This window comes from Geospiza fortis, unplaced genomic scaffold (assembly GCF_000277835.1).
Source record: "Geospiza fortis unplaced genomic scaffold, GeoFor_1.0 scaffold394, whole genome shotgun sequence".
In the NCBI taxonomy this organism is placed as follows: Eukaryota; Metazoa; Chordata; class Aves; order Passeriformes; family Thraupidae; genus Geospiza; species Geospiza fortis.
In genome coordinates, this window is record NW_005054509.1 from 970726 (window position 1) to 998663 (window position 27938).

Genomic DNA, 27938 nt, shown 5'->3' on the forward strand with positions numbered 1-27938 from the left:
GAATGCCCAAGATGGGCACAGACACACAGGGACAAGGAGAACTGAAAGGCCACTGTGCCACATATGGTTCAGCCAAGTAAAGCCACTGAGGTTCCCAATCCCCTCCCCAACCCTCCCTCAGCCTGGCACAGCAAAGGCAGCACCAGCCCTCCCTGCCCTGGCCCCTGCCATGCTCCTCTGAGGTCCCACTGGTGTCCCCTGCCCCTGTCACAATCCCATTCCCCAGGTGAGCTCTGCAAACCCCTCTGCACCCCTGGGCACAGCCCTGAGCAGCACAGCCCTGCACATCTGCAGGGACACAACTTCCCAGATCACAAGATGTTCCATCGAGAACCTCACAGAGGCACTGCTGGGAGAAGAACAGCAAAGCAAAACCATAAATACACTCCAGGTGAGCAATGAGGCCAAATTCTGCAGTGCTAAAATAAGAACTTCTCTTTGCTTCTTTTGGATTAGATTCCTTTCCCAGAATTTTAATATAAGCAGAGCAGGCAGCTGCCACAGGAACAGTCAAATGCATTCTTGAGGTAACACCACATTGAGAAGGATGACATACAGAATGCCCATTGTTTGGCTTGGGCGGAGGATTAGAAGCCTAAGGAGTTCTGTCATTAGATGGAAACACTGCTTTTGCTTGTTAAATAACAGAAAGCACTTGTAACTAATATGAGGTTTCAACCTTCTGGGTTATCTGACTTGAAATCATGCCATTGGAGAACTCCACACATCAAAACAATTACAACACAAGTGACTTCCTTTTCCAGACTTCCACCACACTAGACAAATTTGGAGTTTGTTATCACTGAAGGATGTTAATGATTTTAGATAAAAATTAAAGCTCAGGAAGCAATGTTGTCTGTCTGAACTGAGTTAAGTTTATCTAAACTTATCTAAAAAAACCTAACTGTGAAATACAAAATTACTCTGAGAAGAACAGGTATTTCTCAAAAAATCTTTACAAATCCCCTTCTGAAAAGTGCAAAACACTCTTGATTTGAACATATGAAACACCACCCTTATCCCATACCACCAAACACAAAAATAAGGTGTAACTGAGTGCCCTAAATTACCATTTTTCTTTCTATTTTACAATTTCTACAGAACACATCCATGCACCAACACTCATTAAAAAAGAGAAACTGCAGAGAAACTAAAGAAAAGCTTGGCTGATGAGTGCAGGTATAAAGACACTGCCCTTCCTGTCCCTTTTCTCACCTGGAGAGCAGCTGGTGCCATCCTCCTGCAGGGTGAACTCTGGGAAACACGAGCACTTGTAGGAGCCCACGGTGTTGATGCACAGGTGCTGGCAGAGCTCCCCTCCATAGAGCAGACACTCATCCAGGTCATCTCCGGGCAGGTTATTGGACAGCTCAGCCTCATTGCTGATGGACAACGCTTCGTGGTGATCCTCCCTCTCTGAAACTACAGCAGAACATGTCTGACAGCTGTTCTGCCCTTGGCACTGGACACAACAGGGTGGGTGGGCACAAAATGCCAAGGAAAGTCAGATCTACCCAAACCAGTTACTGCAAGGATAAGAACAAAGGAATCCATCCTGGAGATAACACTGTTGTGCTGGAGGGCCACCTCCTCCTTCCCTAGGGCTGCAGGGACAGATTTTACAGAGCCACTGAGAAACAGTCACAGGAGAGGTCACAAGCTGACCTTCCACATCACTGCCAACCCCATTCCCACTGACATTTGAACAAAGGCACTGTGCTGAGCCCCAGCTGAAACAAGCCCCACGCTGAATTCCAAATTTCAGGAGGAGTTATCCAACCAGTTTGGAAACTTTCCAACATCACAATTTGTTGGCTTCGCCTATATTAGCATCAGCAGCAGCCTGGGAGCCACTGAGCAGCAGCATGGCTGTCCTTCCTACTGCCTTTAAACACCAGCCAGAGCTGCAGCAACACCTGCTTCCATTCCTGAGCAAATCTGACAAGGCTTTCTGTGACATTAAAATTAATCCTTAAGCGAGTTTCTCCATCAGCTTTTCTTGAACACACAACACCAAAGCTCCTCGCTCAGTGAGGTCTCAGGTATATTTAAGGATGAGATTCTTTGCTTTCTCCAACCTGCCTTAGGAACAAGGCAATCTGTGCTAGATCTGGGAGGAAAGCAGCGGTGCCCCTGATGCCCTGCTGCCTCCAGCAGCTTGCTGAAGGCCCGTGTGAGGCAGAGCCCTCAGTGACACAAGGACACTCACCCTTCTCGGGGGTCACCGTGGGCACGGGCTCAGGATGCCGTCTGATCTCGGGGTGCACGAAGTGATCCCCCCCTTCACAGCAGGACAGCATCACGTGGCTGCAGGGGTAGCCCAGGTTGATGTTGGACTCGCAGCTCTTCCCCTCACTCCTCAGGCGCAGGCCCAGGCTGCAGCAATCACAGCATTGCTGCAAGACAGGGGAACATCAGCCACCAGCACTGGAACATCAGCCACCAGCACTGGGAACATCAGCCACCAGCACTGGGAACATCAGCCACCAGCATTGGGACCATCAGCCACCAGCACTGGAACATCAGCCACCAGCACTGGGAACATCAGCCACCAGCACTGGGAATGTCTGTCAGCCACCAGCATTTAGAAGCACTGAGCAAACTGCCAGGCCAGTGGTGGAGTCCCCACACCTGGTTCAAAAAAAATGTGTGGATGTGACACCTGAGGACAAGGTTTAGTGGTGAACAAGGCAGTGGTACTGGGTTTACAGATGCACTTGATGGTCTTAGGAGTCATTTTCCACCCTAACAATTCTATTCTGTGATTTAACACAGCTTCAGGGATGAGCCCACACACACCTGGAACTGATTTGCAGTTTCCTAAGCAGTGGAGCATCTGGAAAAACATTTGGAGTGTGGACAGTTGTAAATATCAAAGCTTTACTTGTGCTTGTTTTTGCCATTCTGCACCAACGGGTCAACTGCAGCCACAACAAACACAACGTCTGGCTGTGCCAGTGATTTCAGCAGCTCCACATGCCAGGAGGGAGTGGTGCTGCACATCTTGCTCCCCCCAGAGCACAGAAATTATAAACAGAATAATAGAGATCTGCACCTCTGCATTAGAGCTCAAACCATGGTCAGTTTGAAGCCGTGTGACAGGAACTGGAAACAACGCGCACAGACGTGAGGGTCAGCAGCATCCCAGCCTGCCAGGTGCCAGCACAGACTCTCCTCTCTGCACTACAGCCCTGCTCTGACCTTTCATTACCTGGCTGTGCTGGACAGCATCCTGCTGGGACTGGCTGGAGGGAGCCCAGGGTGTCTTTGATGAGCTCTGTGTCTCTTCTTTCCTTGCTCAGAGTACCTGAACAGCAGCTTCACTGACGTGTTCATCTCCCACCTCTTGCAGTTTGCTCTGCTGCAGGTGGCAGGCAAAAACTGTGTGCTGCTTTACTCGGTCCCAGACAAATCTACTGCACAGTCAGGCCACAAAAGGGCATCAGATAAATGATACCAAACTCCAAAAGTCCACACTGTGGATGCACAGTGGATACCTAACCAAGCTGAGGAGCTGAGTCTGCTGCAGAGACAACAGGGGTCACACCTGAGCTGGAGATGCCTTTGTGGATTTGAAGTCAAGTGTCCTCTCACACCTAACTTTTTGCTTTATTTGTTCATGTATTTTAGCTATAAATGCCATGTTTCAGTGTCAGAAAAGCACAGAGTCTCTTTCTCTCTGCAGCTCCTTTGACAGTCACCCACTCAGAGTTTGCAGCCACACTGGAGGAGCCTCCCTGAGCCCAGAGAGGAGACTCCAGCCTGCTCAAACATTCACCCTGTGTAAGGGGGTCAGACACAGGGAATGAGGGGCAGGATTCGAGCCGGCAGCAGGAGCTCCAGGGACAGAGCAGCTGCCAGGAGGGAGATCCCTGAGCTGGGAAGGCACTAAGAGAAGCAGCGTTCTAAGGAGCATGGAAATGAGGAGGGATCACTTTCCATCATTAGGAATCCTAGGTGGGCATTCCCATTAATCCAGAGCCTGTCTCCTGCAGGGAGATGCATCCACTGCCAGCTCAATGCTCAGAAACTCTTCTGCTGAGCCCCTTTTTTCAGGACAGCACTGGGGTTTTGTGAGCACGTCACACTCAGTGCACAGCCTGGCATGTTCAGCCAGCACTGATGGCTGCAGCTCACATTTTATGGCCCTGCTTCCTAATCTGAGAAATCCCCAAACACCATAAACAGCAGACATTACTCACATCTGCAAATATGCACAGCCATAAGGAGCTCCCTTCATGTGCCCAAAAACATTTGTGAAAAATTTACACTATGGGCCTTGAAGAGGATGAATTATTTTGCACACTAAATAGGCTTAAATTATATTTTCAAATGAATATTAAAAAAAAAACCAAAACCCTAGCAATAATGAATTGTGGTCATGCTAGGAAAGGGAAAATTCCTCTTGCCATCCACCCCAAATCCAGAACCCTCAAATTTGAATTTTATGAAAACAAATTCTCTTTTTTTGTCTTTTGTTTTAGCTCAGTTTTGTCACCTTCAATATGCAAAACAGAAGTTCAAGATAATACATGTTTTTACTGAAGTACTGTAAAATGTGCAATATTTCCCTTGAAGACCCCAGCTTCTTTCAGTCATAATTTGATTAACAATTTATCCCATGTGCAGGCATGACAGAGAGAATTAAATCAGTCATACATCTTTGGGCACACATACTTTCCAGGTGAACAAAACTGTCTCATTTTCCAGTGGAAAAACTTGTTCTCTGAAAAGTTCCTTCTAAAATGAAAGAATTGGAACGCCTCAACTTTCTGTTAGCTGCTTTTTGAACTTCCCAGGAATTCTACAACTGATTTAATAGCAAATATGACTATTTTTACCTTGCAACTGAGAAACCCACCTTGAGAACCATTCTTTGGTTCACAGCTTTCTGCATTCCCCTCAAAACTATCTTAGCTGGAATTCTGCATAATTGGATTTACCATGGTGGAGTCTCCATCCACTAGGAAAAATCCCTAAGCCTGTGCTTTTGGTGTTAAGAGTAAATAACAATTAAAGCACCCCAAGATTAGGTTGATTTAGCACAGGCTGAACTCCTGGATCTGAAAAACCAGCACTGCCACATTCACCTTGAAGCTAAAGGTGAAAACATCTAAAATGCCTGAAGACCTACAAATGTTTGTACCTTGGAGATAAAACCCTGGCTTTTGGCAAGACAGTGTAAATATCTTGCTGGGTTTTGAGGCAATTAATGAACCTTTCCACATTCCAGACAAACTTTTTTGATTTATGCCACAGGATTTACTAAGAGCAGACAGATCAGGAGAAACACCACCATGGACTGTCAGCATCTTCTGCCAGTTCCCCTCTGAAACAATGTTTAACTACAATAAAATTAGAAAACCTTTCTTGTAATACAGAGCATTAAAAAGCAGTACAAAGCTGGATTATTTTGTATTACAGCAGTACATACTGTAATGTTAAAGTAATACGAAGTCTCAACAGTCTCAATATTTATTGATTTTTTTTTCAAGGAGTAACTGCAATGACTCAAGAGCTAAACAAGCTAAATAGGTGAGCAAAGCTGCTCAGTAATTTTACTGTCTCAGATGGTTTATCTTAAAGGAAAAATCCCACAGGAACTGGCATGAGGAACCATTCCACGAGAGTATTTTGTCACTGGTTTCAGCTCAGCCAGGAATGATGGAGCTCTCCCTCCCCACCTCTGCCTGAGGAATGGCATGTGTAATCAGGCTGACTCCACAGCCTGGCTCTGCCTGGCATGCAAACGACCCCTGGTGAAAACCTAAGAATAACAATTCTGTCACATTTCAGACATATTAATGTCTTCTCCTGAATGCACAAATTCTCCTTTTACTCTAATGACAGACTTCAGACCCGAATTAGCAATGGTTTTGAAGATGACAAATCAGCACAGCTAATTAACCCTTAAACCCTGCAGTGAACGTCCACATTCCCTGCTTTTCCAGTGAACAATTATCTGGGAGAATCTGCGATGTAAAAGAACAGATAGAACTAATCGGGTTCCTGCTGAGCCCAGGAAGCTGCACTTAAGCTGAGCTATAGCTATGTAAATTATGATCAGAGGGAAATGAATTCTGAAGGCACTGTTCTGGTGAAAACAGGACAAGCGAGCTGCTGAATCTTCAAACTGGTTTAAATTGGTTTGGCTCCACTGGTTCTCATAAAGCAAATCTCATTTATCTAAGCAGAGGCTGTGGCTCAGGATTTGTGATTTGTGCTGTCCATTAACAGTTTGCCTTTATTTATGAACAAAAGCTTCCATCATCATCTAAATGCTTGTTCATCAAGTCCAGCATTGTGCAGAACTGGGAAAGGGGGCTACAATTCAACCCTGGAGCCAAGCAAAGCACCCAGTAATGGGTTTCACATTATATCTTCAATTAAGTTTTGCCCCATCATTTTCTAAATTCTTCTACACTATAGATATAAAAACCAAAATGGACTTTTCAGCTACTTCCAAAGCAAGGAAGCAAAAGCAATACAGCCAGTTAGGTCTACAAAATGGAGATGGAAATTAATTCAAAACAACATTACTGCAAAGTTTTAAAGAGGCTGCAAACTGAAATGCAAACAGCATCATTTCACTGCCACATTCCTGCAAGTTCATCTTTCTGTGCCCCACAGGAATGCAGGAACAGATGCCTGCTGAGGCAGGAGGACACCTTACCCACAGGGGAGCTCACCTTGTAGGAGGAGCCCGTGCAGGGGTCGCTGTCCTCGGGGCCACACGTGTCCCCCTCCTTGGCGGCCACCATCCCGGCCAGGCAGCTGTTCTCCCTCACCGTGGACACGCAGCACTGCTTCTGGGCAATCCTGCAAGGGCCAGGCACACTGTCACACTGCCCAGGGACAGCACTGTCACACTGCCCAGGGACACTGTCACACACACAGCCCAGGGGCAAGGCTCTCTGACACCCCTGCAAATGTCCCAGGGCCACCTCAAGTACCCCACTCAGAACACCCAAACATGTGCAGAGAACTATCCTGGCAGAACAGGAACTGATTTTTTCAATGAGCATCTACTTTGTATCTATCCCCTGGATCCCTGGCAGTGCCCAAGGCCAGGCTGGACAGGGCTTGGAGCAGCCTGGGACAGTGGGAGGTGTCCCTGCCGTGGCAGGGGGTGGAACGGGATGAGCTTCCAGTCCTTCCAACCCAAACCAGACCGGGATTTTACAATCTTTGGGCAGTGAGTTGAGCTGGAGCAGACTCCTGGGAGCTGCAGGAATTGCAGAGTTCCAGCACAGGTAGTGCCCTGGGGCTGGAGAGGGGCAGGGTCACCAGCCCTGCTCACTGACACAGCTCCCAGTGGCAGCAGCAGAGATTTTGTCCTTGCTTTCCAGGCTCTGAGGCCACGTACTTGAATGCTTTTTTACATAAAACGTTTTCTTTAGACCTAATATTTATGGGCAAGCTTAAATCTTTCAAACAGGGACACAACTGAAATTTTACAAGTAAGACAACTGAACCCCTGATCTCTTATTCCTTTTAATCCCAGTAGGTTCACAAGGACTGAAACATTTAGGATCTGGCTTTTTCATCTACAACCAGCCTCAGATGTGCAGGTGCAACTCATTCATGTACTGGATTTGCACCTACTTAGGCCGAGGCTGGGATTTTTAATCTGCCTTTACTTCACGGACAGTTGGTATGTGTCACTTATGTCAGCCAGATCCCAGCAGGAAGGATTTCAATCTCCCAGTAACTTCAGAAAGGTGCAATGATACTAAATCTGATGAAAGGGATCATGCTAAAGTTTTTCAATGCTCTAAATGATGGGATCAGTCTTCGAAAATGTGAGTCTGGAGTAAGTTTGTCTCCACCTCCCCAAGGGCTGCTCCAGGCTCGTGGGCAGGGAAAGGGATGAACCGCAGCTGGTCCAGGTTACCCTGCACCCATCCCTGTCCTGCTGCTGTGCAGAGGGAACCTGGCTCCCTCTCAGAGCAGCAGGATCAGGGTATGGTCCCACTCCAGCAGAACCAGGGGCACTCACAGAGCAATGAACACATCCCTTAATGACACAGATAATCACTGCACCCAGCACTTGCCAAGCTCAGCCCTCCCACTGAACTGCAACTGCACAGATGGGCAGAAAACGGGAAATAAAAATCTGTGCTCTGCTTACGGGAGAGACAAAAAGAAACCTTGAAAAGCTTTCGTCTAGATTAGGATTTGGGCAAATGGAGGGGGAAATCCTGGCTTCCAATTAGCCATGAATATTGCCAGTCCACAAATAATGCAGACAATGAATGACACGGTTTCCAGTCTCCTGGACATCCCATGAAGTACATTTGATTTCTTTTCAAGAGCTACTCTTTATGCTTACCGAAAATGTTCAGTTTTACCTTACGTACCTGCAAATATCACCATCCATGCCACTTACAGGGATTTCTGTGCACTCCCCGTTGTCTATAGCCCACTGCTGGCCAGCTCCACAGCAGCTCTCAATCAACTCCTTTGTGGAACCTGTACGAAGCATACACACCGATTTTTTAAGATTATTTTGTATGGAATGGATTTGGTTTAACTCTGCCTCTTAACTGAGAAAATCTTAAAAATAACGATTGTTCAGGGTGAGCTTTTTCCCTTTATTTCCACATTTTGTTTGGTTATAAGGAAAAAAAATAAAGAGACAACTGATACCTAAAACATCTTGACATAACTGATCACCTGGTGACCTCCTTCAGGGGGGAACAGCAAAAGGAAATTAAGACTTTTAAATGTTATAAATTATATAAATGGTTTGAAGGACATTCTATATTTGACAACTCTGAGCAAAATCCTTGACAAATCATGCTTGGCCACTTGGTGCAAGTTGATTTAGTCATTATGCTGCTGTAACAGTGCTCCCACTAACCAGGCTGGGTTAGCATACAGTGCCCCAGCCTTGCATGGTTCAGCTGGCTTAAAAATACAGTGAAAAGGGCCTGGGAGCCGTAAGTCAGACTGTCAAACACTGGCACTAAGGTGCAGTAAGAGAGATGGACATGGAGAATGCTGCTCTAGTTCCCACATTTGATTCTGTGGATTTGCACCCAAGACGTAAATGTGCAGTTGCAGTGAAATGGGATTTGCTGGATCCTCTACACCTACTGCACAGACTTGGGGCACTTTGTTCTCCTCAGCCTTGGGGCAGGAACAGCCCAAACCAGAGCTGCAGGCACAGGGGGTTAATGACCAAAGCCATTTGTGTCCCCCCACCCTGCCCAGCTCCTGCTCACACTGGGCAGTGGCACCACAACAATCTGCACATGGCCCCCAGGCTATGCAATGCTCTCATTTTATACAACACATTAACAGCCTTAAAATCTACTTGAGTCCTGAGAGCTCTATTAGGTGTAAGAGTTGCTCTGTGACATTGGAGGCTTGATCTATGCAGTTAAACTGGCAGGAAATATATCCAGTACCAGATAATTACAACACATTGCTATAAAACAGTGAAATTTTAACATAGTTCTAATTCACTCCCTCGGTAGAAACTCCATTCATTTTACCAAGTGCTGAAATACATTTGTTGCTCTTGCTGGAACATGAGAATAGAGCAGAATTTAACTATCTACATTGCAGTAATCTACATGATTTATAATTCAACTAAAAGCGAGTTACTCATTCCTCACTGAAGATTCAATATCAGCTTGCTCTACTGAAGTGCCATACTATTAAACAGTCATATTTGCAAAATATATTGCCTTTGCTGTGATCTTATGAATAATTAAACCCAGAATTAAGTTATCATAAAATAAACAAACTACTGCTTTTTATCTTCATCAGGAATTTAAAACAACCTGGAATAACTCATAATAGGACTCACAGACATTAACATAGATTTATGATATTTTAATTCTCCATTAGGGAGAACAAATATATACAACTAAATACATGCACAGGACTGGGGATCACAGAGCTTCTATGCTGGATAGAGATTTTCAGCTCTGTGTGTAACAGACTTTGAAACACAAAAACATTCAAACAGAGCTTTGTTTATTTGGGGCTTCCATGATATTAGCAGATTTAGAAGCAGATTTGCATCTGCTTATGGAAAACAAAGTAATTTTGTTTGAGAACTCTGTAATCCTGGTTTGTTTTTTTATATATACTGTGTGAATCTTTAACGATAAAGTAATTTCACAACCCACCTGCTAATAGATAATTTGCTATTTATAGATAATTTGCTATTTATAGATGTCTTCACTAAGGAAAAAAAAGTGAAGGCTGCACCAGAAAACAGCAGCAGTTTCCTCACTTGTCTGCAATTCAGAAACTCACCTCCTGCAATCATCACTCTGCATCAGTCTAAAGACATCAACTACAGAACATTTTGGCCTAATCTCAAAAACTGGTGTATTGTCTTTTAAAGGCACTTAGAAGTTAATTCAAATATTTTAAATAACACTTTTCTCTCCGAGAATTTTAACCCTTCCCTGCCTGTGCTTTAGAGCTGTCTCAGTGCCTGATCCAGCCCTGAGCAGCAGCTGGATGCCTCCAGCTGACCCAGGGACACATCCAGGTTTCCCATGGTCACACAAAATCCACACAGCTTTTACAGGTTAAGAATTTCAGCTACAAAAATCTGCTGTGGGTGGGTGTATTTTAAGAAATTTGGTTGAAGTTCAAACTGAGAAAAACACACAGTTAAAGGCTACTGAATTATTTCCGGCCACTGTCACAGTGAACCGTAAGTTCGCTAAAGCAGCAAAGGAGACAAAGTGGATTTTCATAAACTTTCCTCCCCTTTTTCCTTCCCAGTGTTCACAAATTACGTTTCCAGAGTGATAAATCATCAGACAGCTCTAGAAGGTCAACAAGGGATAGAGTATCTCAGTTTCTTGCCAGAGCTTTCTTGATACTGAAGTTTTCCTGATTTCAGCTTCACCTGAATTTCCACTCAGACCATTTCACACCTTTAACACCTCCAATTTGCTTCCTCCCATTCTCACTTCGGGTCTGCAGCTCTGCAGAGCATTTGCATCGATTGAATAACTCCTGTTATGCAAATGCCCATTCTTGGAGCCAGCACTCCTGACTGAGCTGTCAGCAGCTTTATCCATCATTCCCTTCTAAGCGGTTCTTTCGTCTCAGTACAAAGACAGACAAACCTTAAGACATCAGCACTTTCCTCACCGAGCCTGATAAAGCGCTGGCAGAGGGTGCCCAGAGCAGCTGCGGCTGCCCCTGCATCCCTGGCAGTGCCCAAGGCCAGGCTGGACAGGGCTTGGAGCAGCCTGGGACAGTGGGAGGTGTCCCTGCCATGGCAGGGGTGGCACTGGATGGGCTTTAGATCCCTTTGCACACAAACTGTTCTGTGAGTCTACAACCCCTCACATGATGGGAGCAGCAAGGGCTGACCCACCACACACCCAGCCCACCCAAGCCCCCCACGCAGGAGTGGACAATTATTTCCCTTTCCAATAAAGTTACTTCAGGAGCTGTGACACTGAGGAGGCTCAGATAGCAACCTCAACTACAGAGAGACCCAAGTGAGGCAGGCACAGTGCAGGGCCCTGGACAGAATCACTTGACTTCAGGCAGAGGTGAAGTTCAAAACTGGAATTAACACCAACACCAATTATCTGTAAGCCAGGGAAAGGCAGAGCACTGCAAGAACCACCAGGAAGATCAGGGTGTCGGGCAGGGCACTGCCAGCCCCAGGCACCACATCTCTTCCCTGCTGGCTTCAATTCCAGTTGTTAATTACTGGATCGGCACTCACATGGGAGAGAGGCAAAGGTCATACTACCAAAACTGAGCTGAGCTCTTGCTGTTATGATGGAACTTCCTATTCCATTCCTACACCTGAAGAAAGCAGTTTATCTTCCCCAAACCTATAGTATTTACACTTGCACGCAGCACGTACACTGAACAAGAACTGGAGAAAAATAAGTTGTACTTCCTTATCAAATACTTGCCTGAAAACATAAAGCAATATATTATGAAAAATAATGACAAAAACCTCACAGGACAATTTGGGGGAGTTCTTAAAATACTGAAAAATAACTGTTTCCACTAAGTCTTTTTTTCTGCTCCAATCTCTTCACCATTTAAAGCTCTAATAAATAAATAATAAAGTATTGTAGCTTTACCCCTTAACAGGTTGTCATTTCCTATCTTATCAACAGCCTGAGAGGCTTTATTAAACTCCCTCCTTGAATTTCACAATCTAGGTGTGCACTGTAACATGTTCTCAACTTGGTTTATCTGGGATGGCTGGGAAGATGTTTTAATGAGTAAGGTAAAGAGGAGAAGAACATTTATCTTGGCAAAGACAGGGGAGGGGAGAATGACAGCACAGCCCCAAAGCCAGCTGCTTTCACTCCAAACTGAGCTATCACTTACGTCATTGGGGCTGGTTAAGCTCTCCCAGGACCTGTTCCCAGATAAATGAGCAGAGGGTTTTACTCTGTGCAGGTTCCTGCAGGCTCCAAGTGCCTCAGTGCTCAGGACGCGTCTGACTCTAAATCTCCCTGAAATGAGGGCAGTGCTGGAGCGTTTCCATGACCAAACCACAGTTAGCTCACTGCTCAGGATGGGGCATTAACCCACGTGCTCTCCTCAGCCTTTGAGGCTTTTCTCCTTGGAAATGATGGAAAAGCAGATTGCAGGAGAAATAGAGGCTGACTTGAGCACTCAGCACACACCTCTTGGACTCAGTTCAGTGCCTGATCCTTTTCCACCACGCTCTTCAATTCCTGCCTGCCATGCCATCACCACAGCAGTGCAAGGGAGGCCCATCACACTTGGAGCAACCTGCCTTCATTTTAAACCTCAAGCAGGAAAGTGTTTTTCTGTGCTCTCCTCCATCCTCTGAAGGTACCCACGTCTCTTTGGGAATCCATCCCACCACTCATCCAGGACAAGTTCCTGTTATATTGCCTTCACTCTTTGGGAAGCATCTGCTTTCTATTTCAACATGAAAACATTCTGTTTCCTACATTATTCTTTTTTTCATAAATTCCTTATGCTGGCTTGCTTGGCAAAACACAGAGAGCTGTGTCTGCCCCAAGGCACAATGAAAACTGGATAACCCAAGCAGAACGTTCATTTTACTGTGCACCATACAGTGGAGACATACATCAACAAAGCCTCAGCCAGGCTTGTTTGGCAGATTTTGTTCAAAGTGTCAATGAATAGCAACCTAATACTCCCTCTGGCTTTAGTTCTGGATAATCCTTGTAAGTCAAAACTTGTATTACCTGTGGCAGAGGCCAGATAATTTAGACAATGTTTGGTCTTTAAGGTTTCCATGACAGCATCCTTTATTAGATCCAGGTTGAAAGAAGGTGGGGGGGACACAACTAAATAAATTCTTTAACCCTTTTCACCAGCTACAAAGCCAAGCAATTCCTCTGCCTGCCTTGCAGAACATGTCTCATTTTGCTGTATCCTTCTGCTCCAGAGTTTGAAGCAGAACAGTTCATGCACAATCATCCTTCCATCAGTTACAACGATAACTCAGAGCAGGCAGAATGTTTCTTGCCCTTCAGCCCAGTCTTGGCTGTATTTTCCCCCTCAACCCTCCTTCCCCAGATATTGCACAGAGTATATTTATGCTGGCTATTAACTTTCAAAAGAGCTGAGGCTTTGGAAAGCCTGGTTCCGATTATCCTTGTAATTCCTGTCTGAAGAATTTTATCTAGGGGAGAGCAAGCTCTTTGCATGATCTGTTTTGCGGCTAGGTAGGCTCCTTTCTCCAAAGCACTTCCACCAGCCCTGCTTAATTTTAAAGTTAAAATTCGAAGGAGCAGTGTTTATCAGAGAATGTAGTCAGGGATTGCCTGTCAAAGCACTTGGGAAAATTAGGCAGGATCACTAAATCTGCTGCAACTCAAACACTGAGTAAGCCAAGCACTTCCAGGATGCTCTTAACCAATTACAAACTGAGCTGAGGCTGTAATGGTAACTAAATTACAAAAAACAACATTCTTTTTTCTTAAAAAATATAAAGGCAAACAAACATAAAGAAGCAAATAGATGTGTGGGTAAGGCCTTCCTTTAGTATACATGTTCGACTTATGTCTGAGTGCTTATCTACAGAAAAAAACGCATTCATTTCACCATTACCCATTCACACACCCCACACTGCAGTGTTAGGGACAGCCATCCATTGAGACACGCTTCTGCTTGAAATTTTAAAAGTTTAGCAGTGAAAAAGGTCTTTGTTCTGGACTGGGAGTGTTGATCAAGGACAAGCCAAGTTATGTGCCATTTTAAAGCCCAATTGCCTAAAACCACTACACATACTTTAATCATGCAATTCATATAAATGTATTATTCATTCTCACACCAAGCACATGGAAATTGTATTTTTGCTGGAAGCCTGAAGGAGGATTGTACATTTATATCTGAACCACATCTGACTTACTGTGGCATAGACTGCACTGTGCACACCCTGGCAGGGCTAACATGGGATGGGGAACTGCTCATGGATGCTCTATGAAGCCGACCCCAAAGGTCAAACATCCTTCAGGTTGCTGTTGTGAGCCTTTAGGGTTTTGAGTTCTGTAACTCTGGCAACTGAAAAGAAAATCCCCAGCACCTGCCCAGTGCTCAGTCTGCTTCCACCAGTTCAGCACACACAGAACAGGCAAAAAATACACAGCCTCATTGTCCCCCAGGAGAACCCAGTCAGAAATTGTTCACAGAGAAAGTCTCAAATCCACTCGGGAGGGGGAAGCCAAGATTTTCATTTTCCTCATGACCAATTCACCCAAAGTAGAAAAATTGTAAAATTCATCAGAGTGAACTGAGTGTTCATCTCTGTTCAGAACATCACTGAAAACGGGGCAGATTCACACCCTGGCTCAGCTGAGCTGCTGGTGTCAGCTTGTTTGCTCTGCCACATTGCTCAGCACAGCTTTCAGCCACAGCACGAGCCTGCACACCTGGAGAAGGTAAGCACAGAGAGGAAAGGACTTGACAGCAGCAGTCAGTGACCTGAACAGCCCCAGGAGTGCTCCTGACCAAGTTTGTGCCCTCCAGCTCTGTTTGGCTGAGGGCTGTTGACAAAAGGATTCTGAATAGCAGAGGAAGGAAACCTCTGAGTTTCACTGAGTTTCTAATTAGTGAGCAGGGATGCTTAAACTGAACAGAAGAGCTGTTGTAGAGCTCCATCTCCTTATTTGGGAACCCTCCAGGATTCCTTGCCAGTCCTTGTCAGGTTTATAATCATAAATTACATTGTTCCTTATTTTACGATGATGTTCTGAAGAGATCTCTCATTTCCTCAGGCTCTCCTTTATGAAGTTTTGTAATCAGGGTTTGGGCAAGAATTTCAGCAGTATTGATTGTGGCCCAGGGCATTTCCTGGATTAATGACAGGCTGGAAGAGCTGATGGCTCCCAGTTCTGCCTTGATCCAGTAACCCCAAGGAGGTTTAAACTCTCAAGGATGCACCCAGCACCAGAGCAGTTAGTTACTGTGAAGGAATTTCAGTGGGACACTTAAGTCAACAGCAAGGAAACAAACCTCCTTTTATCCCTTACAGAAGTAGGAGGAAATACTAATTTGAATGGGCTGATAATGATGTTTAGATTGTTCCAGGGGAATTTAGCAGCCCTAGCAGGAAGCACAGCAGGAAATCTCTCCTTTGCCATGCAGCATGCCTCAATCGTAGATGTTTAGAAAGAAGGGGGTTTAGTTCCCTAAGAAAGTAATGGTTTGGGGGAGAAATTAGGCAAATGGAGTTTTTAACTTCTAAATGAAGCACCTTGTTTGATGCTGGTACTGTGGTTTCACACAGCAGGGATTGGGTGAACCATTTTGCTCATTCCCACTTCAGACTTTGCCTCCAGCTCAGACTGCCCAGGGTGCAGCTCAGTGTAACCCCACAACACACCAAGAGAAACACACTCACATGAACTGTTCGATTCCCCAAGTCCTTTCTCCCGGTGAAAAATCTACCACTCAGATCACACACAAAATTCCTACGGTTTGTTTCAATTCTATTTTCCTAATTAAAAGCAGTGAGTCCCTCACATACGAGTTCATCAGAATAAACGACACTGCTGGAATACCTGCCAGCACTGCTACTGAAGTCACTTACAAACAAGGCAACACTTGAAAACGATTGTAAACTATGGCAGAAGTGGCTGCTTTCACCTAAAGCTGGGGTTTGACCCCAGGCCCATGGAAGCCTACAGGCACTGCCTGCTCCTTTACCAAATTCAAGCACAAAGCCCTTGAATGCAGAATCACAGAATCCTTAAGGTTTCTGTGGAAAACACTTGAGAGCAAGTCCAGCCATCAGGCCAGCAGCACCACCATTAAACCACGTCCCACGTGCTGCATCCACACCTGTTTTGGAATACTTCCATGGACAGGGACTCCACCACTGCCCTGGGCAGCCTCTTCCAATGCTTGACAACCTTCTCCATCAAGACATTTTCCCTAATATCCAACCCAAACCTCCCTGGCACAGCTTGAGGCCATTTTCCCTTGTCCTGTCCCTTGTTCCCTGGGAGCAGAGCCTGACCCCTCCTGTCACGGAATTGTGGAGAAACAGAAGGTTCTTCCTGAGCCTCCTTTTCTCCAGGCTGAGCAGCTCCAGTTCAGCCTGGGCTTGTTTATACATAGAGTAAATATAACCATATTAATATTTAGGCCTGTCCTTAGTGCAGCAGCACTGGTGGAGCTCAGGCAGTGCTGATGGCCACTGCTGACCCCAGTCCTGCCGAGGCACAGCAAGAACGGGTGGGACAGCGATTCCTGCAGGGAACAGCCAACAAGCAACAGCTGCGTGGACAAAGCATGAAACAATCAGGAGGATGCTGTGGACAGATCAGCATTTCAGCCTGTTATGGATCAGTATTTCAGCCTGTATCTGTCTCTACAGAAGCCGTTTCAGCTGCAGGGACAGCCCCAGCCCCTCTCCCTCCCCGTGTACCCAGCACTGCAGCCAGCACGGCTGCAGGGACACAGCTGGCATCAGGCTCACATTGCTCCTGCTGCTCCTGAGCAGCCAGAGACAGACAAATCTGCTCTGGGGCAGGCTCCACAGCCCACATGCACAACCTAAAAGAGGCACAAGCTAAACCCCAGCTGCAGCTCCATCTCCTGCAGTGCACTCTGGCTCACATTTCCTACTTGGACAACACAGGCTGCAGCCACTTGTAAAGGAATTTACATTCCCAATCACATTCCACTTTGGAATCCGAGATGAAGAGAGAGAAAAGGCACTGACTTGTGAAAAGCTCCAACTATGTGATTTAAATGTGTTTTGGAGCATTTGGGATAAGGCAGCAAATTCTAATGAAGGGTGGAGGAGTCTTCATCTCTCCCACAAAGACTCATTACTGTTACTTTCTGCAAGAGACACCTAAAACAGAGTAAAGGAAAATATTAAAAGAGGCAGAACTTCACATACCACTTCATCAATGCTTCTCCAAAAAACCCCAGTCTTTATTACTTGTGTGTAAATAAGTAGAGTGCACTTCTCAGTTTCTCTCTTTTTCAATATTTAACCACACGCCAGGAACGTCCATTCCCACACAGCACTTGTGCAAATTATAAGTGAATGATCAAAATATCAGGGTGGTTGAATTTTGAAGGTTTTTACCCAGGTTTCTAGTTCAGGGTGCTAACAGCTTGTGATGAGAGTAAAGCCTTAGTGCTGCCCAGGGGCTGTTGAAAATGAGATCCATATGAGGCCCTTTGTGGTGATGCAGCAACAAGAAAGGAACAAAGTGTCTGGATACTTAGAGGCAGACAAGTCTGGACATTGCTGGAAAAAGACAATAACTTGCTGAGTCATCAGCCAGGAGAAGGGATAGAAGTGGTTGGAACACTGGGCTCTGGGTGCCTGAGAGGGTTTGGAGCACCACCAAGCTTTGCACACCCACACACACAAGCACAACACTGAGGAAGGCCAGAATACTTCACATTTTTCTCAGAATTCAATTCAATAACACAAAATAGGTCTTTCCTAAACTACTCCATAGAAACAGGTCTGTTATAAACTACTCCACAGAAGCAGGACCCTGCATACTATTTACTCTCTCCAGCCATTGTTACAATTTTGACTTCTTGCTGCCGAGATCTATTTTGTTTTTACTTGGGTGCAGCAGTTACCCCTTTCTCTGCCGTGTCTGCAACCACAAATGGATGTCAAATGGATCTTTAAAAGCAAGATACAACACTAGGGAGCACTGACAAGCAAACCCATAGATCTCAGTAAAGTGCCAGTGGTATCCCCTCATTTTCCTCATCAGATGCAATTTCTTCCTATTAACCTCCCAAAAGTCCTCTTGTCCTGAGAACGGGCTCTGACAAAGCCAGCAGCACATCCTGCACATCCTAAATGGGACCCTGGAGGCAGGAAAGGACACGAGTTCCTCTGGGAAGTACCCTCCTTACCAGGTTCCAGGTCACATTTACACCCACTAAGCCTCACTCAAAATCCAACCCCTGCCAGGGAAATCCTCTCTTACCTCAGAAAAACTCAAACCCTTGGAGACTTCAGGGATGAAACTGCTGCACTGCAGAGAGCTCTGGCACCATGGGCTGTCCCTGACAGCCAGGAGCTGCCCCAGCCTCCCGGCCCCATCACCCCTGACCTGCCCAGAGCCCAGTGGGAAGCACTGGGACACATGTGTGGGGTGCCATGGGACAGGAGAGCACGTTCTGGGCACCAGCCAGACCCCTCCCTGCAAGGAATGCAGCTTTGCTCATCAGGGGACAGGGTCACCTTTGAACTGCTGCTTCTCCCAGCCAACAAACACTGGTGCTGAACTGTCAGCTGTTTCCCAATCCCTGCAGGACATCAGCTTTCACATGGAACACAGCCACACCGTGGGGAGAGGCGAGGGACTGCTCCCCTCCACTACAGAGCTGCAGCTCACAACCTGACCTCTCTGCCACTCTGTACATCTGCAATGAGAAAGAAGAGGGATGGAGGGAAGGTGAGGTATAAATGGTGAGAGCAGTGTATCAACACATGTCCCTGTGGTGTCTGCAAACCAAAACAAAAGCTTGAAACCCTTCTCACATCAGCCAGGTGACTCCTTATAACAATCTGAAGTAAAATCTCAATATTTTCAACACATTAATGCTCTGGAAGGCCACTGACCCAACCAGCACGAGCTCCAGGTATCTAAGATACATTTTGATTTGAAGGATTTTCCACTCCTTCCCATAGATAAGATAAAGCTCTCTGAGGTCTAACTGTCCCTGTGGCTCTGACGCTCAGCACAAGGTCATGGGAGAAGGTTTTTCTGTAACAGCAGCACAGTTAAAGGCTGAAGTTGCCAGGCAGGGGCAGCTCCAGAGCTGTGGGACAAGAGCTGGGAGCTGCACTCCCTTCTGCAAGGCTTAGGACCACCAACAGCGTGTATTGGCAAGGCTGCTTTTAGGGAGGAGTTGTTTGTTTATAAACTCAAGTAAAATGTGCTGCAACCACATTATAGTGAAAGATTGGCTATCTGACAAAAGCCAGTATAAACCCCACTGGGATCACAAGCTTTCTAGGCAATTTGTTACAAAAGCTCTCATAAAAAATATGAATATTCCCTTTTCAATAACAGAAAAGTGCCATCCACATCTTCCAGGTTAGGACCCCTCTCTTCAATCTTCCTGTGTGAGGCATATTGCAGGAGCAGAGGCAGGGCTGTCACAGGGATGGCCTCACAGTGACAAAAGCAGCAGTGACAGACAGGAGTAACTACAGCAGCCTTACAGCACTAACAGCCTCATCTGCGTCCAGCTGGAGTCCTGCAGCTCTCACCCTTGAAGGTTTTCCTGTTTCAGTACTGCTTTTCCTCTCTAGAGTCCCTTAGTCTTCTCCCTTTCCTACCTGCACACATTATCCCTATTTTTCTTGACCCCTTTTTCCATATCTCCCCCTCAAACCCTATCTCTTTTCCACATCTCTTCAGAAAATCTCCAACAAGAAAAACCCCCAAAACCAAAAAAACCAAATCCATTTCCCTCCAAGTTAGGGCACAAAACAACCATCCAGCAAGGCCACCACTACTGATGCTACATTTCTCACGCAGTCTGCCTTTTTCAGCCCCAAACCTCTGTGCACATCCACTCGCTGACTCGGCAGAGGTTCTGCTTTCAGTCAGGACCAGAGCTCAGAGTGCTCTCCAAGTGCCATGAACCCTGAGCTCGTGTTCCACAGGCACTGGGGAAGAGCAGATCCCTATCCTGTCTCAGAGCAGATCCCTTATCCTGTTTCAGAGCAGATCCCCTATCCTGCTGGAGAGCAGATCCCTATCCTGTTTCAAAGCAGATCCCTTATCCTGTCTCAGAGCAGATCCCTTATCCTGCTGGAGAGCAGATCCCTATCCTGTTTCAAAGCAGATCCCTTATCCTGTCTCAGAGCAGATCCCTTATCCTGCTGGAGAGCAGATCCCTATCCTGTTTCAAAGCAGATCCCTTATCCTGTCTCAGAGCAGATCCCTTATCCTGCTGGAGAGCAGATCCCTATCCTGTTTCAAAGCAGATCCCTTATCCTGTCTCAGAGCAGATCCCTTATCCTGTTTCAGAGCAGATCCCCTATCCTGCTTCAGAGCAGATCCCTATCCTGTCTCAGAGCAGATCCCTTATCCTGTCTCAGAGCAGATCCCTACCCTGTCTCAGAGCTGATCCCTATCCTGCTGGCAGCACCTGCCCGTGCTGTGTCTGTGCTGCAGCACCCCACGGCACAATTGCTGTGTGCAGCCCCTGGAGCCAGGGATGGAATCACAGTAATGTGACACTTGCACTGAATCCATGCAATTGGAACAGATCTCATTCCTGTGCAGCGGCTCAGTGACTTCTCAATGACTTCTAATTCCCACTGTCAGCACAGGAACTGACTGGCACCACAACCCAAGAGTTAACATTTCAGGAACCTGGAAGAGCATGGAAACCTGAGTTCAGAGCTTCATGAATTCCCAGCAAGTGTGAAAATGACTTACATTTACAGTGCATGCAGTGTAAAGCACCACTGCCTCACACAGTGTAACCATTTCTGACTGAAGGCTAATTACTTTTCCTCACCATCATCTGTTAAAGTTATGACCAGCACAACTCCATGGACTTGATTCGTGGAGGAAAGTTAATTCTTTAGGAAGTAATGTTCAATACTGAACAGAGTGAAAAGAAGCCTCCTAAATACAGTTCTGCTTTCCACATCCTTTTATGTCTACCAATGTTCCCATGTTATAGTTTCCTAATTACCTGTGAGTGGAAAAACTGCTTAGCCACTTCCAGCTTTCCAAAGCTTCATGTCAATTTACAATGACACAAGCAGGCTTAATGACATCCACTGTCACTGAGAATTAAGTCATAAAAAAGGGTTTTGGTTTTTTTTTTGCAAACCTCTGTACAGTAGACTCGGTACATAAAAACCAACTGCAAATAAAGAAAATACACTGGCATTTAAACACAGAAGGTTACATTAGTTCCCACGAATCAGCAACTGCCTTCAAACAAAATCACCCCAGAAGCCCAAACTGTCCTATTCTCTGCCAGCATCATGCAGATCCAACTGAAACAGAAACACCATGGACAGGTAAAACTTTCCAAATGCTATTTCCACAGAATAGCTCCAAAACACTTGATGTGTTTTAAAAGTCAATTAAATTTGATATGTTTGCTTGACATCCAGTGATATTTGGTAAAAGGAAAGACTCAACCTTTCTAACTCTTGATGTAGTATTTTCCCAATCCAGTTTGGTGCACAGAAACAAGTTGCAAACTGAATTTAGGAACTGTGTACCCAGCACCATCCAGCACCAGCCCTGCTGGAGGAATGCAAGGGATCTGACATTCTACTAAGCTATAATCACTGATAATTGTTTTAATTGCTGATTGCAGGTACAACTCCAGCAACACCTGCACAAATGCCCAGCCTGTCCTGATTCTTCCACACTGCAATGCATCCACTTTTCTAGCAACAATTCTATGACTTTAAATTCAGAGGACAGACAAACCTGACATCAATTAAAATGGCTTCAAGCTGAGGATGCTTTCCCTTCATCATGGCCATAATTTAAATCCCAGCAGTCTAACTCACAATAATCTCTCTCTATGCACATCTTGAAAATCTCCTCAATGCCTTAAGAAATGTCTTGGCTGCTAGCAAGAGGTATCATTCCCATCTCTAAAGATATGTACAGCACAGCTCAGGTCATCTTCACATCAGACAAATCTCAGATGACTTTTTCCTTCCTTTTCACCTCAGATAAACAAATGGGTCCATCACACATCACAGAATACTTTTTTTCTTTTTCAAAGCAGGACCCAAGCCAACATGCATTTTTGATGCATCTCTTAATAGTGGTAATCTTCACTTACCAGAGCTGGTACAAAAAAATTCCCCCTTCCAAACCTTCTTCCCCCATACAAGAAAGACGTGATTTTTCATGTTTTACAGAATCACAGAATCATTTTGGTTGGAGGAGACCTTCAAGATCATCAAGTCCAGCCACTACCCCAAAAACCACATTCATTTTCTCTTTGTAGCTGGCAGGATTTGAGGAATGCAAGGTGCAGGGATGATGGCAAAAGACAAAGTGTGGTGGGGCTGATGTCCCCTGGGCTGTGACAGCAGCAGGGAGGGCCCTGCTCCTGCAGCCAGCCAGGCCAAAGGTCCCGGTGGAGTTCCTGCTCCACGTCACTCCTCCTGGCAGCCCTCGTGCCAAAAGCCTGGCTGGTGCCAAGCCACAGGGAGGGGAGGCTGCAGCCACGGCTCTGCACAGCAGTGCCAAAATTCCCTGGAGCTGCGTGGCCGGACACACCCGGCTCCTGGGATGACCCTCCAGCTTGGAATGGTTCCCAGTGCTGGTCCCAGGACAGAGTCCAGCCCCTGCCAGGGCTGGGGACACTGCAGGGCCCCAGAGCAGCCCACACTGCTTCTGCAGCTGGGAGGGGGTCAGAGATCAGCCCCTCCACGCTGGAGCTTCTCAGCCATCCCAGCTGGGCAGGAGCTGGTGCAGACTGTGTGCATCGTTTGCCTGATTTAGCAGAGTCCATCAGCATTCCCACCTCCCTGAGCCCTGGCTCAGGCAGCTCCAGCTCACAGGGATGAGCATCCGAGGGAGCATTTACCCCCACACAGGGATGAGCATCCCAGGGAGCATTTACCCCCACACAGGGATGAGCATCTCAGGGAGCATTTACCCCCACACAGGGATGAGCATCTCAGTTAGGATTTACCTCCATACAGGTATGAGCACTCTCAGTGAGCATTTACCCCCACACAGGTATGAGCACTCTCAGGATTTACCTCCACACACATCTATGAGTTTATTTCAGCAGAGGAGGAAAAATCCAAAGAAAGAGGCCAGCCGTGTGTCCTGTATGATCCACTTTCTACAGCTTAACCTGACTGTGTGAAAAATAAAGATCTGCCTTGTCTCATTGCACAGGGCTTTTGAATGACATTCCTGAGGAATACATTTGTAAATAAATTATAACTGGAGTAAACTGAAGGACAAAAAGGCTTCAAAAAAAGGACCATTGCTATGGCAAGAAGCCAACAAAAAGTAAGAACTACACTTACTACTACACTTCTTTTTGACATCCTTAAAAAATGGATATTGACCAAAAAATCCCCCACACTTTACACACTATTCTGTATTTCTTTGAAAATATCTGAGAATTTGCACTGCCAAATATGCCTGTGTTTGTAAAACAGAGAGGAAGCTGCAATTACTTGCCCATTTCTATCTCCTTAACCCAATACTCATTATTTCCCATAGGATTTCACAAGCTGCAAATGAGAGAAGTGAGTTTTTTACCTGTAGGGATTGATGCTGTTCATTATAACCCAGGACCCAGAGGTAAGTCACTTTGTGTACAGCAATTGTTTGTAGGAAGGACAACCTTAAAACTGAATGACAGCTGAATTAGGGGTCCATCACCCCACTCTCTGTTCCATAAGCCTCATGGCAGCTTTCAGCCCTGTGTGATGAAATGCTGGTGAATTTCCCAGACTAGAAGAAGAGAGAATTAGCTTTTCCTTCCTGGCTGAAGAGGAATGACCTTTCATTTGAGCATGCTAAAGTGCAGGCAATTCCCACAGCCCTGTGCAGGACTCCCTGCAACTCACTGCTCCCTCAACCCATGCGTCATCTACAGGCTTTGCAGCAGGGACTTTTAATTGTAAATTTCTGATTAGAAAAAAAAAAAAAAAAAAAAAAAACCAAAACCCAAACTAAAAGCTGTTGGGAGACCCCACTGGATCAGCACAAAGATTCTCCTCTGCTCTTCTGGCTTTTCCCCTTCCACATGGTGTGTGAAAGAGAAATGCCCCACAGAGCTGCACATCTCTAAAACAACCTCCAGTCTCATACACTGTGTTCCATTCAGAGCCTGGAGGAGGAACACCAGCTTTGCCTGGCTTTGAAATCCCATCTCACAGAGAAACTTCCAGGTTCTGGCAAAAGGAACCCTGGAATCATTCAGATTGGAGAAGTCCAGCCACGAGCCCAGCACCACCCTGCTCCCCACAAAGCCATTCCCAAGTGCCACCTGCACACGTGTTTTGGAACATGTTCAGGTGACTCCCCCACTGCCCTGGGCAGCCTGCTCCCAAGCCTGAGAGCTCTTTCCATGAAGAAATTTTTCCTAATATCAAACCTAAATCTCCCCTGGTGCAACTTGCGGCTGTTGCCCCCAGAATAGAGGAATTTCCTCCTCCCTAAGCTGCACCAAGGGAAATACAGGTTGGATATTAGGAAAAAGTTTTTCATGGAAGAGTGATAAAGTTCTGGAATGGCTGCCCAGGAGGTGGTGGAGTCCCCATCCCTGGGTGTGTTTAACAAAGCCTGGATGTGGCACTGGTGTCAGGGTTTAGTTGAGGGGTTGGGGCTGGGTTGGACTCGATGATCTTGAAGGTCTCTTCAACCCAGTGATTCTGTGAATTCTGCGATACTCTCTGATCTGCTGTGGAACCTGTAACACACAGCAGAGAGGGACTGAGAGCCCCGGTGCTGAATTCACCTCTTACAACACTGCTCTGTTCCCTTCCTTCTTTTCAGACAACTTCAGCTGCACATATGCAGTGTTTCAGCAGCACTAAGTTAAATCCCAGCCAGTCCATCAGTTAATAAACCACTTTTATTTCCCACAAAGAAACATCATGTTGCTCATCCTCTGTTTTGGTCACATAAATCCTTGTCACAGAGTAATACCTCTGTTTGCCTTGGCCCTTCCAAAACCAGTTATTACAGTGTCATAAGGCATCCTCTAACAGGGAACAATTTCTTCCTAATATTAAATCCAAATCTGCTTTTTTTTAGTTTAAAACCATTCCCCCTTGTCCCATCACAATCTACCCAAGTAAAAAGTCACTATTCACAGAACTGAAAATAATTTCATTCTGGCTGTGTAAACTCCATCAAGCACAAAATACACAGTAAAAGAAATATCTCTAAAGAGAAAGGTTCTTGTCCTTCTTTTCACGGGGGTATTTAAACTCAAGCTCCATTAAAACCAGTGGAAACTACCACAGCAGGCTGATACCTATCCAAGAGATAACAACTTCCATTTGTAAAAACAAAGCCCTGAAGTGACAACCCACAGTTTCAGAGTGACAGAGAAACCTGCTTATCTGCTCATTAAAAGACAATTCAGAAATAAATTCCTCATTCTGATGAAGCAAATTGCTAGCAAACAGAGAGCTATTAAATGCTACCTAATAAATCTCTGCAAGCCTCAGACTCTTATTTTCTTGATTGCATATGTAATAAATACCAAGAGCTCGAGGTAATACAATATACAAGAGGACTGAATCATTTTTTGGCCCTAGGAAAGGAGATAATTTAAAAATGTTATGTAATCCTAACAGACTGACAGCTGAGGTAACCACCTCACGACAATCTAAGGAACTATATGAAGCATGGCACTGTCCCAAAACTCCTCTCTCTGTCATCATTCATTCAGTGAAAACTCTCATCCATGTGCAACTTTTAACACCAGAAACTGCTTTCAGGATGGAAAGGAAAACTTTACCCAAATATGACCTAAGAAGCTTAAAGTACTGCCAGAAAAAGAAGTGGAGAAGTCAATTAAAAGTGAAGAGGTTGTGGTGCAGCGAGTCCCAGCTACATCCTGTGGTACAGGTGACAGGAGGGCAGCTCCATGGCAGTGCCAGTTCCATGGGCTTCACCTGAGGAATGGAAGCCCCAGACAAGCACAACCAGCTCTATATTCACTGCAGTGCACCCTTTATTGAACACCAGCTTCCGTTTTGCTCATAGGAGGGTGAGGTTGACTTCAAAAAGGAAAAGAAAGTTCACCAACATTACCCAGGAGCTGGAGAATGAACCTCCAGCCCAAACCTCACCTAGAGCAGCACAGAGGGAACACTGGAAGGAGAAAGAAAGGCTCATCTGTGCAAGATTCCTCCTTGCACACATCCCACCAGCCTCCTGGCAGGAAATTTTAGTGTTTCTTCAGGATCAACAAATTCTTGTAGCCTTTAACAAGAAGCAGAGGGAAGTCTTAACAGCCTATTTACAGCCAGGTAATTCTGATGGGAGTTACAGCTGGTAACACCTGCACCCTCCTCTCCTTTAGCCCAAATGGCAGAGGGTCAGAAAAGGCTCTGCTGTAACCCCAGAGCTCACAAACATCTCCCCTGGCACCACAAATGTCACACCAGCCCTGCCCACAGCTCTGCGGGCTCTGAATTCACTCGTGGAACAGTCTGCATGGACCTTATGGCACCTCAGAGCACTGCAGCCCTCCAAGCTCCAGCAAAAATTTCTTTGAGTCCTGTGGTTTTGTTGCTTAGCCTACCACCCACCCATCAGCCTTCTTAAAACTTTATATTTACCTACAAAATTCACTAGCAGCAGCTCAGGCCTTGTTACAGAAGTGACAGCTGAGAGGTACAGTCTCCATTTAGACCCTTGCACCCCATCACTTTTAACCCCTTGAAGTTTAATTAAAGCTGTAGGAGGCACACATCACATTTGGGAATGTTTTATACAGGCAACCACTCACTGAAAACCTGAAAGGAAGAAAGATTGGTTCCTCTCACAGATACACACAGACACACACATTTCTGCAATCTGGGCTTCTCAGCTCCAGATCCAAGACTTGAGACAACCTGAAATTTTGACATGTGAATTTTTAACCAAAAACCAGTTAAAAATTGGAGTTAAATTTAAAAGCGCAGCCAGGAGCAGCAGTCATCCTTAGGCTGAAGGGCTCTGCAGGCAAACAGTCCCAGAGCTCCACAGCAATGGGAGGAGATGCTGATACACAGGAGCTGAGTCAGATGGGGAATAGGCAGCTTGAGAGCATCTGCAGAGCAGAATGGATGAGAGCTCTGCTGTGATGAGTCACCAGAGAGACGCAGGAAATGAGGATTACTCAAAACAGGAACCATTATCAGAGCAACATTATGTTTTATAATGGGAAATTAATGTTTTATTCAAGTGATATTTGCTAGATATAATTCCTTGTACCTAAGTGAGTCTAGAACTCCAGCTCCACCTTGGATCTGATTTTCTGCCCAGTTCTGAACTCCCCCATTTGCACAAGCCTCTTGATTGAGCCTTTTCACAGGCTGGGGAGCTGAATGGCATGAATGGGATTTATCATACATAATGGGATGTAGACGTGGATGAACAGGGGTTCTTAATAGATAAAAGCTCTTTGGGAACAAACATTTATTCCAGTACATGGTATAAAAGCAAAATAAGCACTATAAAATCTCCCATAGATTTTAGGAAGGACTGAACCTCAAAGAATATCCAGCTCCAGCCTTATCTAGAAATGTAAACAGTTTAAGGGGGTGGTTGTTGTCCACAGCCTGCAAGTAATTAAGCACTAATTCTCTACCACCTACAGAGCAAGAAACTGGAGAGGAAACATGGCACATTGCTAAGTGTGCACTTTTCTGTCAGATTCCTGCATCTCCATCCTCCTCACCGAGCCCTGCGGATCTGCCCTCCCCATCCCAAACCCAGAGATGACACCAGAGATCCCCAAAGGCAGAG

The 27938-nt window shown here is 45.7% G+C and overlaps 1 protein-coding gene across 1 annotated transcript in view; it reads right to left on the bottom strand.

Moving 5' to 3' along the window:
* FBLN2 (fibulin 2) overlaps window positions 1–27938 on the bottom strand; it is an 82549-nt gene that overhangs the window by 24339 nt on the left and 30272 nt on the right. Inside the window, 4 exon segments of the mRNA XM_031063507.1 lie at window positions 1216–1422; window positions 2210–2396; window positions 6690–6819; window positions 8361–8472. Of these exon segments, the coding sequence (XP_030919367.1) occupies window positions 1216–1422; window positions 2210–2396; window positions 6690–6819; window positions 8361–8472 (636 nt within the window).